At 40.7% G+C, this 21,441-nt stretch overlaps 1 protein-coding gene across 1 annotated transcript in view; it reads left to right on the top strand.

Moving 5' to 3' along the window:
- The window catches only part of DIAPH2 (diaphanous related formin 2), a gene marked incomplete at its 3' end in the record, with an annotated part of 192,240 nt that extends 174,065 nt beyond the window's left edge, over positions 1-18,175 (top strand). The window contains exons 22-23 of the mRNA XM_015412100.1: positions 6,480-6,719; positions 18,046-18,175. Coding sequence (XP_015267586.1) covers positions 6,480-6,719; positions 18,046-18,175 — 370 coding nt within the window. The remainder of the gene's footprint in view (positions 1-6,479; positions 6,720-18,045) is intronic.
- Between the last annotated feature and the right edge of the window lie 3,266 nt (positions 18,176-21,441).

Below are 21,441 nucleotides of genomic sequence, written 5' to 3'. Positions count from 1 at the left end.
ATGTGGCCCTATACTGTTTTCCTCTTGTATACTATCCTTCTGCCTAGTAAACTCATAACAAAGCTTAAAGGTAAAAGTTGAATAAAAATCAGTGATTTTGAAATTTTAAAAAATGACTTAAAAAAATAAAGATATACTTATGAAGGCTGCAGTACTAAAAAAAACTTTCCTAGGATTAGACCCCATTAAATTAAATTTAAAAAGGACTTACTTCTGAGTCGTACTGCTTTGATTGCTCCCTAATTCATTCAGAATCATCTATGAAGTCTTTTGCAAGGATCTAGGATCCAATCTCAGATCTAGAAACCAGGGTAATGAAAGTAGTCAAGCGTGTTGGACCAGGATCTGGGAGAATCCTCACTCATGCCATGGAAGCTCTCTGGATGACTTTGGGCCAGTCACATTCTCTCAGCCTAACCTACCACACAGGGTTGTTGTGAGGATAAAGTGCACAACAAGAGAATGATGCAAACTGCTTTGGGTCCTCATCGGGGAGAAATGGTGGGGTATAAGTGGATTAATTAAATTTCCTCAATAACACATTTCTCTTAACTACAGATGTTAGCTGTAGTTTTATTATGGGCAAAATAGTGTCTGTTCAGGCTGTGAGCAGCAGACAAGGCACATGTAAAGCAATAAAGCAAGGAAGACAAAATATCACTCATTTAACCTGAGATGATGATGATGATGATGATGATGATGATGATGATGATGATATCATCAGTGCAAGATCTATGCTGATGTTTTTAGCTTGTAGGGAACTTCTGTTTTTCTGAGTAGTTTATCGTCCCTTAGGGTTACATCAAAAGTCATGTGAGCACCTTGTATCTGGAGCAGAGTAGTCATATTTTAAGTCAGTTGTCTTTTAAACCTCTATTAGGTCTCATAGGATTGCCTGGGTCTCCCACAACTACAGCTTTTTGTTTGTTCCAAATAAATTTCTCAGACACTGAATATTTCATTCATTGTGACTGTATAGTTGCAGTGTAGTAGATAAGATTGCTGGTTGTCCAAAATAATATCTTAAATGGTTTGCTAATTCCGTTGTCCAAAAAATAGTTTACTTCAGCAGCCATGAGAGCTATAGTTAATATTGGGGCAGCATTTTGTCTCCCAGGAGTTCCTAAGTACGCACACAACATTTTGAGGAAGGTTTAAGGGCTTTTTTTTGGGGGGGTATGTGTGGTTTGTATCCACATATCTATAATTCAAACAACATGAATGAATTGTGTTGCATTATTCTTGCATAAATCAAGAGTCTGTTGCAGTGAATAAAGATTACCTGGCTTGTAGACCATGGAGTGCTGATTTCAGTGTAAAGCGATTGTGAACTCAATGCTTTGGTTGGTGCTGCGTTTTTTTTGTTTCCAGTATCCATTCTGACTCTTTCTCTGTCTTTTGTACTATAATATAATCTGTTTGCTTTGTGTCACACTTCATTCTAATGCTCCTTTTCAAGAAGTGATGAAGCTTCCTATCACAAGCCATTTCCACGCCCTTTTCTATCTGCTATAGATAAATGTTTGTGTGCTCATATGCAGACTTTTGAAATGTATTCAAGGGAGCTAAGCTTTCCAGAATGTATTTTTCCCTTTAGTATTAAAAAAGAGAGAAGTAAATAAGAAACTGATCTTAGCATGACAGATTATTTTGTCTCACAATGTTCTGCCCTTTAAAGAAGCATTAACTTGGTTTAAGCAATCCCTATTCTCTCTCTCTCTCTCTCTCTCTCTCTCTCTCTCTCTCTCTCTCTCGTCCTGGAGAAGAAAGTCCACCAGCGTCTATAAGTTACAGACACATATTACTATTAGATTCCTGATACTTAAAGGGGTGGTGGTTGGTAGTATCAAAGAGGGTGACTAAGGGAAAACTTAACCCTTTTCCCATTTTCTGCATCTTCATTAAAATTATGGTGTGCCCCCCTGTGGCGAAACGGGGACCCGCCCTCAGCCCTGGGAGACTGAGCAGCCATTCAGCGGCTCGCAAGCCCCTGTTTTTGCCTGCCCACCCTGTTTGGTGGGACGGTTTCCTTTCCTCAGTTGCTGCCACCACTCTCTGAATTTACACCACCTTCCTAGAGGAACAGTGAGACCCCACTGGCTGATTCCCCAAACTTGGGAAGTGGATACCTTAATCTTTGGACACCCCCTGGAGAGTTGGCAACCCATATGATCTGGGCCCGTTTTGCTTCCATGGTCTTCCTTTGCCACGTGTAACATGCTGAGCAGGGAGGACTATGTGGTCAGAGCACAACACTGAGTATTAGTCTAAATAAAATAATTTATTTAACCATTTACACTTATGGAGCACACACACGCTAAATGGATAAGCACACACTATGAACCAACAGGGCATAAATCAACAGGGGTTAAACACAATCCTCTTCCCCTACACACAATACTCTCTACCTCTGGAGGTTGTGGCCTCAGGAAGGGATCTCTCCTTGGACCGGCCTCCGGTTCTGCTTCAGCCTCGCTCTCTTACTCAAGAAAGCAGGGAGACTCCCATTCAGTCCCCAAACCAGCCGACTGTTGAATGGCCCCTTTCCAGAACTGCAGCTCAATTAAATCTCATCTCATGGGGGAACATTTTAAACAAACCACCCCAGATGGCAGCCATCATACATACACAGGTAACTGCGATTTCGTTACAACCCCAGTTTAAAAGGCTGTATGTAGATAGTCCTTTGTGGAGGCTATGTACATTTGTTATAATGACTATGTTATAATGACTTTCTGCCAATTGCAGCTTCCAAAAGCATGCCTGTTTTCAAAATTAGCAGGCACGCACTTCATTCACATGACTGTGTACTTGAATGTACACCTGTTTCCATATATAGATACAAGCAATATGCCTTGTAAGGGGCAAAATTCGATTCTGTACAGAAATGTTTAACATTCACTTATTTGTTTCTGATTTTAAAAGTCTGTTTAAACTTTTTTTTAAGCCCCCGGAGCGGATTTTTTATTTTTTTTATAATACTACATAAACTACCAAGAAAAAAATAGGGATAGGGGGACTACACTTAGGGAGAAATAAAAGATAACCCACACTAAACTAAAAACCCAAGGTTAGGAGATCATTCCCTGTTAAACTGCTGTTAGTAAAAGAAAAGGCTATTAATAAACAATATACTTTGTGAGGTCCTGTCTTTCTAAGCTTATATGTTAGATTGTTACTTGTGATGAGAAGATTTCCCGAGCATCTCCTCCAGCTCGGTTCATAAAAGCAATTTGCAAAGTCCTTCCGCCTTTACATCTATACTAAAACTCTCTAAATTCTTGATAGCTTCTTAGACGTTCACTGCAGCCCAATCTTCTTCCATCCAAAGGAATAGAACCGCCAGTCTTAAGCCTCTTCCGCTCTGGTCTCGGGGTCCAGTGGCTTCTCAAAGGTTTCTTGATTATGCAGGGCACCTCCAGCTCTTTTTTTTTCTCAGCAGGCTTTAAGATGACACTTTCTAAGAACACCTCGCAGGGAAGAAGTTACTGCTTATGGAGCTTCTCTCCCCATCCAGATGCCAACTACTAATAGTAGCCTAGCTGACAAGAGTCTTGTTAATAATCTGGATATTTTTAATGAGAAAGAACTGGTTAAGAAACTTGTTTCTGGAGGGCAGCCATATTGGTCAGCAGTAGAAGAACAAGATTAGAGTCCAGCAGCGCCTTAAAGACCAACAAGATGCCCACCGTATAAGCTTTGACTTTTGAAAGGTTAAGAAATTAGTACAGAATGATTGAAATATTGCCTACTATTTGAAGTTTGTCTTTTCAGACTGTGTACGCCTATTTGCATATACAAATTAGGTAAGTTAATTATTAATATAAGGTTTTAATTAGATAATCAATATACTCATCAACCCTAATAAAGGTCAGAATTAGATGTTTAAAATTCATTTAGAAAAGTCTCACTTTGTAATTAGGTTACTTATTATAACAGACTAATTAGCTTAATATTCTTATTTGTGCATGAAAATTGGAGCATCACATTTTCATTTAGATGAAGCATCAAGATGAATTATATATTCAAATTAAACACAATTTTTTTTTAAGTTATACCCTAGGATCAAATGAAGTTTCACGTCTAATGTAAAGGAGATGAAATTTAATGATGGATAGCAAAGATAATATACTTGCTGCCACTGTGTTTTGTCACAAGTATTGGAAACCTGGGTGGGGGGAGGCGACACTGCCCTGTTATTCTTGGAACAAAATTATTTTCTGGCAATTCATCACAAGATATTTAGAGCTAGTGGTAGGGATGCTTCATCTGATTGGCTTCTAGTCTAATCATATTTCTAAACACTTCTTGTTAATCTATGACCAGATCATTGTTGCTACTATCGTTATTGCATTTTTGTTTAGCTCACACAGTGTGGCAGAAATTGCCATTGCATGCATTGCGCTGGTGCATTTGTAGTGCCAAAAAGATGATGCTTGCTTTAAAATTGCCCCCTCCACACCAAATAATTCTTCCAGAGAATGAAATGCCAATGTCAACACAACACAACACACCTTAATTGGCATAACAACAGCAGCCTTCGAATGTCGATGTCAATACATGACAAGAGAGGAAAATGATGTTGTGGATACTTCTGGTACTGCTTAGCCCAATGTTACTACGGGTTTTCACCGAACAATAAATGATCTTAAGCCTGATGAAAGGCTAACAAGATTCGGTCTTATAGTTACTCAGCTTGTTCCACAGAACAAAGAACATAAATCCTGTGAAAAGATAATAGATTAAAGTTGCTCATGCCTGTAATGCAGGAAGCCAGCTTTTGAATTGTACAAAACTGTTCTTGGAATGGCATAAGAATTAGACAAGTTAGATTTTCGCAGCCTGACTGTGAGTTTTTGTTATATACTGTACCTTCTTAAGCAGTCTAATTATACTCGATTCTCATTTTATGTTGAACGAGAAAGTAAGCCTCAGGAGGATAAAAATGGTTGCCCGAATCCTCCTCCTAACTGAGGGGAGTGCTTATTCTGGGTAGTGAGAGCATGGAGTATTATTAGTATTAGGAGTTCTTGTAAGCAGCAAAAACATAAATCTGTCTGAAACTCCATAGGGAAATAAGGCACTTGTAACAGCTTTCAAAAGCTGTCATTGCTCCCCCCCTTTAATATAGTGTAGGATCAACTCAAAAGAATGTAATTCCCTTTGGTAGTATTTTGATGGACAGTGACCTCATAATACAAATAAACCCTTGCATAATATGCAATCATGGTCAGTGTCCCAGAGCACTTTATGCAGTGAATCATAAAATCGGAAATGTAAGTCATTTGAAATGCACCAAACGATCATATCTGACAACTGTCACTGGTTTCAATCAAATTCTTTCAGGCATTTACATGGCTTAGTCTGGCTGTAATGCTATTGTGAGACTAGATGTTCTTTACTAATTTTATCTGTCTTTCCTATTGTTTGTGTGTACCTAATGACTATGGCACACCTAACAGTTCAGGGATGTATGCAAGTGGTTTAATAATATGCAAGTGGTTTAATATGCAAGCGGTTTAATAATAGATGATAAAATTTTAAAGTTGCCCTCCCAGTTTCTATTACTATTAAAGTCTGAAGCACTTTTGTTAGACCAGAACTAATAAATCTTCCTCCTGTGACATGATCAATGAACTGTTATGCATTCTGATGTGTGTATTTTTTTTAAAAAAAATGAATGCTGTCAAAGTCATTAAAAGTCCAGTAGTTACCTTTTTTAAAAAAAGAAGAAAAAAAGAAGAAAACACTACCTCATGAAATAGTTGGCAAAGTGGCTCGCAGTAGAATAGTATGTCATGGTAGGTCAAAGCACAACACAATCTAAAATCAAGTTAAAAATCACTGTTGATCAAATTCTTGCTAAAACCACAATTAAGATGGTACTAGCTGCATAGCAAATATTGAAAGTGAGGAATGGCCAGTACCTTGACAGTATTACTTGTAGCCAAAGACTTGAGAAAATAGGGAAGTCCTTCTTAAATTGGTGCCAAAAATTCAAGAGTGGGTGCCAGGGGTTGAGTTACATACATAAGGTATCACAATTGTGAAGTCAAAACCTATTAGGTACCTGTGGAACTGTAAATGTTTGTACAAAACTATTAAAACAGTGGTCTGGATCCAGACTACTGCTTGAGCTGCTACTGGTGGGATTTTAAAAATTCATTTCCCCTTTGAACATCAGACCTTGATTGTTAGAAATTCTTCTTAGTTTCCTAAGTGATGCAACATATACCAGAACGCTGAGATTCAAGAAACACACATCCAGAGCTCATTTGAATGTGTGGAATGGGTTTCTTGTTACTTTGGATCCTGTCAATTGAAACAACGTATACCACCATGCTGTGGAAAAATGGGTACCAACAATTTATACTATTTAAGTGTTGGGTTTTGTGTGCGTGTGTGGAGGGTAATATTGTTCTTTATTGCATGGAAAGTATTTTAAAACACTCTCCCTTAGCTATTTTCTTACCTTCCAGATGAGCTCGGTGAAGATGTTACGGCCTCGCCTCAATGGCATCCTTTTCAAGCTGACGTTTGAAGAGCACATAAACAATATCAGGCCTGGCATCATGGCAGTAACGATAGCCTGTGAGGAAGTGAAGAAGAGCGAGAGCTTTAGCAAGCTGTTGGAACTCGTGCTGCTGGTTGGAAACTACATGAATTCTGGCTCGAGAAATGCCCAATCACTGGGCTTTAACATTAGCTTTCTTTGCAAGGTAATGCTAACCTATGTGAAAATACATAATAACAATGATGGTGTGTCTTTCTGTGCCCATTTCAGATGTAGGCTGAGGTCAGTTTTGTTGCAAAGTAGCCCTTCAGTGTTATCTATTCAGTCCAAGCAAGGGGGGGATTGGAAGCCCAGTTGAACCAGTGCAATGTACAGTGCCCAGATAACCCAGTGCCATTGTGACAGTGCCGACTGATGTCAAGCACAGAATCACAGTCCAAACAGGGGGGGGGGTGGAAGCCCAGCAGAACCCAGTGCATTGTACAGTGCCCAGCAAACCCAGTGCCTTCTGTTCATAATATTAACAAAGGTTTGCTACTATACTACTTTTAAATACATTCTGTCACCAAGCAGGCTGGGGATGAGATAAGGTTACCATATTTTGAAAAGCAAAAAAGAGAACATATTCCCTGACTGACTATTTCAAACAATTGATCACTATGTGAAATCTCATTTTAAATGCCACTATTATTTAAGCTGAAGCTTGCCTCCACTGGGGGACTATAGGGCAAAACAGGCCCAGCCTCCCAACCCAAGAGGAGGACATATCCTCTAAAAAGAGGACATTTGGTAGCCCTAGATGAGAAGGTCTTGAGGCCAAGAAGTGAAAATAGGGGGGGGGATAGGGTGAAGGGAGACAGAATGAATGAGAAAAGTGTGGAAGAGAGGGAAAGTTTGTTTTACCTTGCCCCAACATGCTAACTACTGCTTTGCAAGATCTGGCTGAGCTGGGTGTAAGGAAAGGAAGAGAGAAAGGCTGGATTACTGGAGAAAATGACCTGCAGGCTGTGGCAGTTGGTTGTTTTTAAGCAAGTTTGCTTCAGTCTTGGAGAAAGGAGAGTATAGCCAAAAAGCTTTTTGTGGCGCTTCCCCACACCCCTAGTGGCTGCAGCCAGAACTGCATTCTAAAAATAAAAGCAAGGACATTTGTTTGGCTGGACACAAACATGATGCTGGCTTCAAGGGCCCCCTTGAAGGGCCTTACTCAAGCTGCATCTGGGGCAGTCTGCCCCCCCCCATTCCCTTGGTACGGCACTGCTTGTGCCAACAATCCGAACCATACATAGCAAATTGTGAAAGGTGCAGCAGCTGACGTCTGTTGGATCCCAGCTCTTACATTGCAGTTGCTTACTCAGAGATGTGAATGAGGAGGTGGGATAGGGGAGAATAGGACAATGGTGACTGAATTGGCCCCTTGTGGTGGAGTATGAATGCCATCAGCTATAGCTTTATTGTTAAGTAGTAGAAATCGGAGGCAAATGTCATCTTTCGGTGTCACGTCAATAGAATTTATTAATTGTGGTATTATGCACTGGAAAAGGCATGTTAAATACAGATGAAGTACGCTTAATATTGCACGTGAATAATTGCATGCTGAATATGTACTACAATTAATATGGAAGGTGGATGAGTATTCTTAGCTTCCTTCCCCCAAATTTCATCATTTACATTGTAAAATACATGAAAGTATGACCAGTTTTAATAACTTCACATGTTTAGGCTATGCTGTGGGTTTCTTTTTTTAAGGATAATAATACTTTATCTTGGAGAAAGGAGCAGATTAAAATATAATTTCAGAGTACATAATATAAAAAAGGTCACCATTTAAATCTTTTTTTTTTACCTGACATGTAATCAAGTATGGATTAACCTGGTTTAAGTTTGCTTAGAATGTGCACTATGTTAAATTTCAAGCATGGGGAATTAAGCTGAAGTAAACTGTATTCAAATTTTCCGCATTAAACGTCCTTACTATTTTAAAATTATTTTTAAAAATAATAAGCATAATTAACTATAGTAGGGTTCTCTATGTGTGGCAAATGTATTTGGTTATTGGATGGGTAACATAACTTTGTAGAAAATTACACTTGCCCTGCTTTGGTGTGACCACCCTTTCAAGGCATATTTTAGACTCATGCCAAGTGCTTCCAGAGCACTCACTGTGTCCTTCAAACACACTTTTGAACATAAACAACAAACTGCAGTAATCCAAGCCATTCATTAATGGCTTTACCTGAGACACCAAGTTTCAACCTAATCAGAGGAGTCATCATTCTCTAGAATCTGTGTACATTGGAAGAGAAAGGACTTGCGTGCTAGTTCTAAATAATGAAGGGATGGGAGCAATTACTGTAGAATTTCCAGCTGTAAAACCACAGTGAACAAGTCACGTGAAAACAGTCTCACTGTGTATGCTCCCATTCTGTTAGGATGACAACTTTTATCTTGATCAGGGTGGGATGGGGGGTTAATATATAAATCTGTATTATTTGCTACTTTGAAATTAAAAAGTTTAGTATTCCTTTGAAATGTGCAGCAGCCATTGGAACTGTGTAAAGGAGGAGGCCTGCAAGGCTCTAATATGCCTGTAGCTATGAAGGCAGCATTATGCTAAGGAGGAACCTTCATTAATATTAAACAAGGATAACAGGCATTCTTCGTGCTGTGGTGTTCTTTTCCTAATGATCCTCAGTACCTCATGATGCTAGAACATGGGAATAAGAAATGCTAAGCATGAGCACTCTTGCCTTAAGGCATGAGATATTTTGTTTCACCCCAAATCCTGCCCACAGTGCTCAAATCGCTCCACTTTTGGGCAGCTCCGCAAAGCTTGGTGGAACTGATCCAAAGCAAGCTGTTAGAAGTTTGTGGTTACCCTCGCATTACAATGCACGTCTGTTGTGACAAGGGAAATAAACAACAAGTAACTAATAAATCCCTTTTTAGCCCTGGATATGTGTAGAGGAGAGTGGGATCATGCCTGCTAGCTCTGTCTCTGCCCTGTGCTCACACTCTGCACAGTGACTTCAGCGACATTTGTCTTTCAGGCTCCTCCATGTGATCAGGAATGCTAGATTGAGTTGCCAACTCCAAGTTGGAAAACACCTGGATATTTGGGGTAGAGCCGGTGTTGGGCAGGGTTTGTGGAGGGAAGGGACTTCAGTGGGGTACAATACCATAGAGTCCAACCTCCAAAGCATCTGTTCTCTCCAGGGAGACTGGTCCAGGGAAGCATAGTGTGTGTGTGCATGTGAGTCTTGTGCTTCACCAAGCAAGTTTAATCAGGCCACATCAGGCCTATATGTCCTACAAATCAATGCAAGGTCATACAAGGCAAATTCATATGGGTATCCAAGAAGGATCTCAAAACTAGTTTTTTGGTTTTGGGAGAGGATAAAGCTAACACTCAGAGAGAAGCGCCCCTGTCTTCTAGGTACTTTTTCACACATCCTGTTACTTCTTTAATGAAATTACAAATACACGTTTATAATACCAAGTACTGTCTTCAGTTGCAGGTCTACTGATGACAGACTAATGGTTTAAGAAGAGAGATGCTTGCTGTTGATTGTGAGAGCCAAAGTTGTACACACACATAGCACATAGCAGCCTCCCCACATGTGGATCTAAGCTAGGGTTGCCAACCTCCAGGTGGTACCTGGAGATTCCTGGTACTACAGTTGATCTCCAGAGGACAAGATCAGTTTGCTTTGGCTGCTTTGGAGGGTGGACTCTTTGGAATTATACCCTGCTGACCCCCCCCCAAACCCTGCCCTCCCCAGGCTCCACCCCCCAGATCTCCAGGTATTTTCCAACCCAGAGCTGGCACCCCAAGTCTAAGCCTTTGCTCCTTGTGCTTTTTGAATTGTAATTGTGAAAAGTGAGATTGTTTTTATCTTGTTCATGGTGAGCTCCATATGTCATCTGGAGAGGAGATATTTTTCCATGGTTTTATAAGGGGGGAAACAGCTAAATCATTTCAGTGTTACACTGTGACTGGGTTTGTTTGTTTGTTTGTTATTTGCAATCACAGTTCTGTTGATCACATATATTATGCAACAAGGCCAATTAAAAAGTCACAGTTCATAGTCATTGGGGTAAAAAGGGGAGGGTGATAACTGAATCGCAATGCCAAATGAAACTTATGTTTGGCTTTAAGAATGTTCCAAGGCATATACATGCCAGCTATGTGTTGTTGACATGTCTGTGTCTACTTAATAGAAGTGGCATGGAGTTGTAACGAGGATGTAATTTCACTGGTTGTATGTTTGGCTACGGATGGAGACTTGCTAGCAGTACTTTGTTATCAGCTCATCACACTCGTGACTCGTAGTGGCTATTGGATGAACTGTTTGTCACTGTTCTTTAAACCCCATGTTTAAATCTCGTCTTGCCTTTCATTTATTCTGATTACAGTCTAGGTTTCAAGGAACTGGGGAGGGAATCATTGGTTAACTATTCAGCTCCTCTACCATCCTGTAAACTCAGTAGGTGGCTCTGCATTTGACAATTTTAACATTTAAAACTAGCCTCCACAATAGGGTTGCCAAGTCCTTACCTTATGAAGAGCGGGGGAGTCCAGCGCTGGTCTGGGAGTCCATGCGCGCGCCGCAATTACATCACCCGGAAGTGACACAATCATGTTGGGCACGTTGGGGGCCGGGCCACAATCATCCGAGGGAAAACCATAGAGTTTTCCCTCAGATTATTGTGGCCACACCCCCAACGTGCCCGATGTGATTGTGTCACTTCCGGGTAGCGTGCTGACGCTGGGCATGTCATGTGCTTTGGGGGTGGGGTTCCCCCGGGGCCCGATTCGCCCCCTGGGGGGACTTGGCAAGCCTACTCCACAATGCTGCCGTTTCATGTAAATCTGGCCTTAGACATTCATGATCATGGAACACTGGGAAGGGCCATTGTGCGATGCCAGAGGCAGAAATACAGTCAGGAAAGCTTGTAAGAAACCTGTCTAGTGCTAGCTACAAGTCTAATGTCTTTATGTTGATTGCAAATCCTTAAAAATGCATTATCTTTCTGGATGTTATATTGTGGTGTGTGGTTGTTATTGAAGAAAGCAGCGATTTGTAAACAACCCTTGGCAGAGAGCACAGAACTTAATTTTGCTTAAATAAAGGAGACTGCCATTAGAATTCATGTACTGTATCAAGGCTGGCAAGCCAGAGCAATAGTTTTGATATATGCACTGAAGCATTCATGATTGTCGATTCACTGAACAGTTAATATTTATACAAATATAGTACAGCAAAAAAAAACATGTTAGGATGAAAGCAGAAAACACATTAGCATTTTGTTGGTAGCTTTGAAAGTTTTGTCTCTTTATATTGGCTGGATACTGTTTAGCAGCATTTCTGGGACTGAAGCTTTGTTAATCTCAGGTATTGACATTTGCCGGCAATTGTAGTTGTGAATCTTATAACTGGGAAGCAGTTCATCAAGTCTGGATGACGAAGAACAGTTTCTCAGTTGATGCTGCAGAGCAGCTTAGCATTCATTAGCCTCATCATGAAAACTGTGACTCTCTGTTTGCGTGCGTGGCACGATGACATCACCCGGAAGTGACATCATCACATCCTAAAGGTAAAGGTTTCCCTTGCTCGAAAGCCAGTCGAATCTGACTCTAGGGTTGCGGTGCTCATCTCCGTTTCAAAGCCGAAGAGCCAGCGCTGTCTGAAGACGTTTCCGTGGTCACGTGGCCGGCATGACTAAACACCAAGGTGCACGGAACACTGTTACCTTCCCACTGAAGTGGTACCTATTTACTACTTGGAATTTCTTGCTTTCGAACTGCTAGGTTGGCAGGAGCTGGAACTAGAGATGGGAGCTCACTCCATCATGTGGCACACTCGGGTCTCGAACTGCTGAACTACTGACCTTCCACAGCCTGCAGTTCAGCATCTTAACCACTTGAGCCACCGCAGCTCCATTATATCATATGCAATTTCCTTTCCCTCTTCTTTTTGCAGAACTAACCCTGGTATAGCACTATATCTTCACTAATTTAACTGTTAATCATAGCTAGCTTTAACTAAATTAAACACCAGCTCAGACAGTCAAGAGCCTCGATGTAGTCCTGGATGCCTCCTTGTCAATGGAGGCCCAGGTCACAAATGTTGCCAGGTTAGGCAGCTGGCCCCTTACCTGTCTCACCCCGACCTAGCCACAGTAATCCACACAATGGTCACCTCTAGGCTTGATTACTGTAATTCACTCTATGGAGGGCTGCCCTTGATGCTGATCCAGAAGTTAAAGCTTGTCCAGAATGCAGTGGCCTGGGTCCTCATAGGGACAATGGTAACAGCACACATATAACTTGTGCTCCACCATGTGCATTGGCTCCAGGTTGAGTGCTGGGTCCGGTTAAGGCCCTGAACGGTCAGGGAGCAGCATATCTATGGGGCCGCCCAGAGGTCATTTCGGGGGGGAACGCGGGGGATCGCTCAAGTGATCAACATCTATTGGAAGTCTCTGGCCCAAAGAGCATCCGGCTGCCCTTGCCAGGTTGGTGGACCTCTCTGCCTACCAATGTTGGGGCCCTGCAGGATCTGTTACAATTCTGCAGGGCCTGTGAGGCAGAAATGTTCCGCCAAGGATACAGCTGAGGACAGCAACGGTATTTAATATCAGTTTAGCATCAGTGGTCTAATGGTTAACAATTGCCAACAGATATTTGGTTCACCCCCTCCCTCCACAGTAAAATAAATTGTGGGTCAGAATTGTATTATGGCACCATGTGGATATCGGGTATTTCTACAATTTTATTTTTAGACTATTTAATGCTTTTAAATGTGTTTTTGTAGAAATTTGTTGTATACTTCCCTGAGCCCGCTTGTGGGGAGGGCAGTATAAAAGCCTAATATAATAAATCGGTTTAACCAAAACTACTGGGACGGCTGTGTTAGTATTGTGGCACCTTAAATATGAATACATTTACAGTATTTTGACATTTTGGTTTTGAAGCTGGTTATGATTTGGAGGTAGGGGATATTATTTGTTCCCTGGGCTTATGTGCTGTGTAAATGTCTGTGAAATTGATTCATATTAAGTCACAAGTTTCTGTGTTCCTTCTCTGCTCAATATTTTACTATAAGAATTAGGATTATGTTCTCTAAATGGATAAGAATGACCTGGAAACAGTAAACTACACACACACCTTTAGTTCTTGTTTCCAACATCTATCTGAATAGTGTAATCCAGTAATTATTTACACAGTGGCTTTGGAGCCACATGTGGATCTGTGGCATGCCACCTATGGCTCTTCTGAGCATTGTTCCTCCAATGTAACACCTATACAGCGTTTCAGGAAAGTGGGTAAGGCGAACGCCCTGTGGTGTAATCAGTGGTATGCTATATATACCAGTAGTATAACTTAGATATTTTAAGGGCTGGAGCAAATAATGCATTGTACCCCATTTCACAAGATTGGTTTGCAGCAAAACAGTTAGATTTGACTCCAGTAGCGCTTGAGAGACCAAGAAGAGTCTCAGGGTGTAAGCCTTCGAGAGTCAAAGCTCAATTCCTCAGACAAAGAACAAAGTTTGAGTCCAGTGGCACTTTTAGGACTAACAACGTTTTGTTCAAGGTAGAATAAAAGTGGAGATCTGAGCCCTTTTATCCTAGTCAGAAGGTGGGAGGGGTGTAAAGGATGCTTGTAAAAGATGCAGAAGTTCAATGTATGTTGCAGCAGTAGAAAAGAGCAAGAGTCCAGTAGCACTTTAAAGACTAAGAGAATTTGTGGCAGGGCATGAGCTTTCTTGAGTCACTGCTCATTTCTTCAGAAAACTCATACCCTGCCACAAATCTTGTTAGTCTTTAAGGTGCTACTGGGCTCTTGCTCTTTTCAGCTGCTGCAGACAGACTAACACAGCTACCCATCTTAATGTAGGTTGTAATCGGCTTGATTAGAGCAGAGGAGAACTGCTTGGGGGCAGAAAATTAGTACAGGGACACAGGATTTTTATGTCACTACAGATGCTAATTTTCTGCCCCCAAGCATTTCCCCTCTGCTCTAATCAAGCCGATTACAATATGCATTGTACCTTTGCATCCTTTGCAAGCATTCTTTACAACACCCCTCCCACCTTCTGACCAGGATAAAAGGACTAATCTCCACATCTATTCTGCTGTTGAATGGGGCTTTGACTCTCAAAAACTTACTCCCTCCAGTTCTTTGTTGATCTCTAAGGTGCTAGTAAAGGTTTCCCTTGCTCGAAAGCCAGTCGAATCCGACTCTAGGGGGTGTTGCTGATCTCCGTTTCCAAGCCAAAGAGCCAGCACTGTCCAAAGACGTTTCCATGGTCATGTGGCCAGCATGACTAAACACCAAGGCACACAGAATGCTGTTACCTTCCCACCGAAGCAGTACCTATTTATCTACTTGCATTTTCTTACTTTCAAACTGCTAGGTTGGCAGGAGCTGGAGCGCAGAGACGGGAGCTCACTCTCTCATGCGTCACTAGGGTCTCAAACTGCAAAACTACAGACCTTCCGGTCTGCAGCTCAGCGTCTTAACCTCTGAGCCACCGCAGTCCAACTCAAATTCAACTGTTCTGCCCTGGTTTGATGTCACTGTATTCCAAAAAGTCATCTGTTACCACTAAGAAGCCACTGGGGGGGTATTTGTTACATCTACTGAAGTACTAGCACATTAATGAACATGTTAAATTCCTTTTTTACCACCTTCATAGATATTGCAGTGATGGGGAAAGTAAGCTACTTTGATACAGCCCTACAACCCCCCCCCCCCGGGTATTAGAAGTGGAAGGGAAGTTTTCCTGCTTTTGTTATTTCTGCTGTTATTATCAGTATTCTTTTACAAAATACACTAAACATAATTTGTTTTCTTATTCAGGTAATTCAACCCTGAATATTTGTTTGATTTCCAGCAGATTTCCAGCACACAGTCCTGATAGAATGTTGTTGCTTTAAAATGCTTTGTTTCTATCCCTCCTTCCTGCCCTTACAAGGGCCACCATGCGTAAGAGGAGAGAAGTAGGGTTCTGGATTATCAGGATTTTGTCTGTTGAAATTCTTATGAAGAGGAAATAAGCCGTTGTGTTCTTTTTTTATTGATTTTCAAGTGAGAAATTGAAATGTAATTATTACAGTGAAACCTTTTATAACAATCAAAGCGAACAAACAAAATAATGTGTGTGTGTGTGCACATACACAAACACACACAATTTCTGCCATGCACCATTCTAGGACTAACTGAATCTTTAGTCACCAAATTATTGTAAAAGTATATTATCATTCTAATTATGTACATCGGTGCATTTTTTAAAAACAAAAGCCCATTTGCGTACTCACTTGTTCTTAACAAGGTGAATCTATAAACCTGAAAGGCTTGCATTTAAAGAGGATGGCAGTGTGCACTGAAAAATTACAGAATTATGTCCTGCAGTGGTTTTTTAATGAGAAAATCAAATTGGTGCCTCCTCAATACATTTATGAAACCCATGGTATCATTCATATATTGTGGTTTATCACTGTATTTTGAGACAGCATAGTAAAGTTTAGGACATATCCCCGTATCCATATTCAAAAATGTAAATCCCAGTTCCTTACTCCTATGAATTTGGCTTTATCAGTAGATAGATGAGTGTCATATTAAATACTGATCATGCTAGTACTTTGTAAAGACCCATATTAGACAGGCAGACATATGTTATATATAGTATGGTTAATCAATTTGAGATGATGATAAAGAAGAAGAGCTGGTTTTTATACCCCACTTTTCTCTGCCCTAAAGGCTTACAATTGCCTTCCCTTCCTCTCCCCACAACAGCCACCTTGTGACTGGTAGATGGGCTGAGAGAGCCCAAAGAGAACTGTGACTGGCCCAGGATCACCCAGCAGGCTTCATGTGGAAGACTGGGAAATCAAACCTGGTTCTCCAGATTAGAATCTGCTGCTCTTAACCACTATACCATGCTGGCTGTCAGTTGTCCAAAGCAATAGACAGTGATGCCAGAAATTCCATGTTGTGAAGTGTCTTCTGTACTTGCCTTTGGTCCTCTTTCTTGTCCTACCATGGCATATTTTAACTAATCGGTTCAATTTTTGTTAGTCTTAGTTTTCATATAATCGGAAACTATAACATTAATCTTGGCTGCTTGTTACTGTATAAATTTTCTCTTTGTGGAGTGTGGATCCACCACTTGCCGTCTTCTTTTTTGTATACTGCTTGGTTTTGTTTGATTCTTCCTTTCAGTTGAAATACCATGAATCAGGACCTTATGTATGCTACTGGTTTTGCTCAATGTTATTCAGTGTTTCAAATGTGGAAATATGGGTTTGCACATCACACATTCTTGGACTAATTTTGGACTAATTTTGGATTCCCTTCAGAGGCAACAGGAGCAGGGAGAGATGGGGAGAAAAGATTCTGGTCTTACCAAACAGCTATTGGCTGCATCTCCTATCCTTTTTATTTTATTTATTTATATTTACATTTATACCCCACCCACCCTGTAAATAGGCTCTGGGCGGCTTACAGAAGATGGCCAACAGGCCGATACAAATAAAACAATAAAAATATTAAAATCCCTTTTTGATGTTAAAGGACCATTCTAGGTCTACCCTATCACTTGTTAGTCCCTTTCTCCATCTCCATCTCTTTAAATTTTAAAGAATCATTATTTTCAATGGCGGTAGACCTCCTTTAAGAGGCCTGGTCTTCCCTTAGAAAATAATGGCCCTTTAAAGTATAAAGGGTGGGAGATGCTGCCAAACAGCTGTTTGGGGTGGCCAGCTTCCTCTCTCTACCTCTTGGCTCCTGAGGCCAACCCCCCCCCCCAGTGTTCTGAAATCCCTGTGGATATTTTGTTACTCCTAGAATTTGGAGGTATTTAGAGTCATTGTTGGATATCCCTCCAAAAACTAATTTTTGGTTTATTTTTGGCTCAGGCAGGGCTATTTTTGGGCAGGAACGCACAGGAACGGAGTTCCGGGTGGCTTCAGAGTTGGCCACGGCCACTACGGCCAAAACCTCTGCGTGTGTGGCTACAGAGGGAAGGTCTGGAGAGCAACACACCCACCCCAGTGACTCTGAGGCAGGGGGGCTGGGGGGGGCCCTGGAAGGATCGGGGAGCCCGGGCAAGCCAAGAGAAGGCATGGGGGTGTGACCTAATATGCTAATGAGATGCACTGTCATGGGCGTGGCGTAATAGGCTGATGAGTTTCTGGTGTTGGGTGTGGCCTGTTATGCTAATGAGTTCCTGCTGGGCTTTTTCTACAAAAAAAGCCCTGGGCTCAGGTATGTCGGAGTGCACACTCATGAATGGAACCTTGCATGCAGAGAATTAGCAGGATGGGTGCCCCCTTATTTATGTATCCACATTGTAACCTCTATACCATAAGGATAAAAATCTACAAAACCACTTTTTAGGCTTTATGGTACTTTGAAATGTGTTTTATTTCCAGAGGCAGATTCAAAAACATATATTGTAAAACATATTCATAAAAGAGAACATTTATTAGTAACACTAATGCATCTCCTTTCTTTGATTTTGCAGATTAGAGATACCAAATCATCAGATCAAAAATCAACGCTATTGCATTTTCTGGCTGAAATTTGTGAAGAGCATCATCGAGACATCTTAAAGTTCCCAGATGAACTGGAACATGTGGAGAGTGCAAGCAAAGGTATGCAAAGAGATAAGCCCCTTTTGAGAAATTTGTATTTTTGTAGGTATTGAAAATACTATGAGCATGTGATTTTAGATCATTCAACCTGTAAACCTTAATAGTCATCTTGGAGATATCTATATCTATATGTGTATGTGTGTGTGCATGCGCGCACACACACCTCCGATCTAGATGTGTGATGATTTAAGGAAAAGCAAAAAAACCCCCATGTTTTGCTGTGATGTTCTGTGCAGTATTAATGCAGCATGTAAATGAACTTCACGGGAGGTGTCATTCACTGTCTTGATCATTGGTGTCATTCACTGTCTTGCAATTTTTATTACTGTGCATGTTTGCAATCAATATTTAACTATCTCTATGACTTATACTGATCATCAGTATGAACTGTGTAGTTGATTTTATTGGAGAGTGCAGACCTGCACTTCTTCTTGGCCACTTTTTCTTCCCTATGCTGCGGCTCTGTAATGTACTATTTTGGGAGGAAGAGGTTCCCAGTAATGTTTTACTGAAATAACCAAGCAGTCCCACCAGCAATTTGATGTATATAGATAATAATAGTTCAGTTTGTCCTAATCAACCAAACAGTCCAATGCAGAATATAACCTGTTCCGTTAAAACACAATTGAATAATAATAACAATAATAATAATAATAACCTAAAGCAGCAGAACAGCTGGAAGAAGCTGTTTATCTGTCACCATCTTGCCTCTTCTGCAGTTTTACCAGATCACATTTATTCCAAATGTCAATTCCTCCTGTGCAAACTTCCTGTGATATTTATAATAGAAATTTATAAATTCATGTGTTCATACAGATAAGAACAGATGTAAAAAGCTAGGTTGTTGTGGTGTAACTATGGTTTTGATACATCTTTGGTAACTAATTTTTCTACTTACTAATTTTAGAGTGTCTTAAGCTTGCTTCTTTTTATTTTTTTTACTTATAAAAATTATCTTTACAAAGCCTTACTAGTTTACCAGACATGTTTGATAAATCCTTTATTGGTTTTCTCCTGTGGCTAACACTTTAAGTTTTAGCTTTGAGGATTTTTTTTTGTAGTTTGATTTAAAACCTCTAGTGTGTTAGAGGTCAGCTCAAGGGATTAAACCAAAAGAGTTGGTAAAGTTTAATTAGAACTATTGCACCAGTAGGAGGGGAAAAGATTTATTAATGGATCTGAATTCTCTATTAATCCCAAGATTTTGCATAAATCTGAAGTGGGTTTTGCTTCAGTTAAATTTGTTCCATTCTGTAAGATAAAAGCTAGTTAAATATTCTATAAACAGCATTAACTGATAAGCAGTGTAAATCACTGCATATTTTAATGACTAAACTCAAGGCTTAAAGATTTCTGTACAGTGATCCGTAAGCAGCAGAGGCCTAATGCATGCACTTCTCATAGGTTTCATCTTGTTTGATATTCTAAATGCAATTTTGATAGGGTTAACAGCTGAAACCAACAGAAGACTCACCCAATCCAGGTGGGAGGCTCACTGGTGATGCATTGATGTCGCCACTGCCACAATGACATCTCTTCTGGGACAACGGCAAATGGTGTCATTGTGTTGCCAATTGACATTCATTCATTCAGCCCAAAATCTATGATTTACCTAGAGTTTTGCTTGAATTCTAGCATGTCCATGGTGATATGACGACATCACTTCTGGTCGCCATTAAAGGGATGTCTCAGTGCCAACAGTGGCCACATCTCCCCCTCATTTTCCCCACACTACTCATTTGAAGAGTGGTGGGACCAGGCAGTGAAACAACCTTAATTTTTTTATTGCTTTTTTATTATTTTCTCTTAAAAAGGGTGGGATACAGAAGGGAAAAAAAAGAGGGAAAATATAGATTCATCAGGTTTGTGAAATATTATGAATTGTTCCGTACAACAAGTAAAATCAGATGTATTACCAAATGTATTATATATTTCAAATATAAAAGGAAACAATAAAACTTCAACCCTTAATATCTTAAGGAGAAGAAAGATATGTTCCTCTGTTTTTAAGGGTTTCTCACAAGGCAATAATTTTATGTGGTAGCTAGTCATTTCCACACATGTTGGCTATACAAATGTGGAGAAACATTAATGTTTCTGATTAATATTATTATAGCAATGCATTATAGCAATGATACAGTTTGGTGTAGTGGTTAAGTGCATGGACTCTAATCTGGGAGAACTGGGTTTGATTCCCCCCTCCTCCACTTGCAGCTGCTGGATGACCTTGGGCAAGCCATAGTTCTGACAAGAGCTGTCCTTGAAAGGGCAGTTCTTGAAAGAGCTCTCTCAGTCCCACCTACCTCACAGGGTGTCTGTTGTGGAGAGAAGGGAAGGAGTTTGTAAGCCGCTCTGAGACTCCAAGTGAAGGGCGGGATATAAATCCAATCTCTTCTTCTCTTCTTCTTCTTCTTCTACAGTATCACACTCTTAGCAGAAGAGTATACAGTGCCAGAAGTATTCACATGAGGACAGCATTTTTAACAAGTCAGTAAGGTTCATGTATTTCAGATAACACTTAAGAGCTTGACTATCCCATATAAGCAGAATGGAAATTAGATTTTAATATGAAAAGGTCAGGGGGATTAGGAGATTCAATAATACGTCTCCTAGAATCTTCAATAATATGCTCTTTATTCATAGCAAAATCTTGCATGTTATTAAAGAAAGAAGTTAGTTGCATACCTAAAAGCTTATGCAAGTGAAAAGTAAACAGCACTAATAATTATTCCAGCTCTCTCCAGAAAACGATATGGAAATTTAAGAAAAAAAGGAGAGTAGCTTGTTACCCCTACCCAGGGGTCTTTTTGTAGAAAAAGAGCTGCTGGAGCTCATTAGCATAACTCATTAGCATATGCCACAACTCATTAGCATATGCCACACCCACTGACATCACCGGAAGTGTGTCAGAAGGCAACACCCCCTGACATCACCGGAAGTGTGTCAGAAGGCAACACCCCCTGAGATCACCGGAAGTGTGTCAGAAGGCAACACCCACCACTCAGGCTCCACCCCAAAAATCTCCAAGGTATTCCCACCTCAGAGCTGGCGAGCCTATCTGATGGCACACGTGGGGGAAAACAAGCAAACCACCCATGTCAGGTAAAGAGGGAGGATACCAGGTCAATATATTTTTATTCTCCTTGGCATTAATGGCTGAAGTGATTTAGTGTTCCTTTTCTGTTTGACTGGCAGCCTTCCTCCCTGTTGTAGTTGACTGCCATTTAGTGTTATTTCTGTCAGCCACAACAAGGTCCCTTTCAGGG

The sequence above is a fragment of the Gekko japonicus genome, unplaced genomic scaffold (genome assembly GCF_001447785.1).
Source record: "Gekko japonicus isolate JY-2015 unplaced genomic scaffold, Gekko_japonicus_V1.1 scaffold1575, whole genome shotgun sequence".
Classification (NCBI taxonomy): Eukaryota; Metazoa; Chordata; class Lepidosauria; order Squamata; family Gekkonidae; genus Gekko; species Gekko japonicus.
Note: the sequence above shows the minus strand (reverse complement) of the source record. Positions and strands in the feature narration are given on the sequence as shown.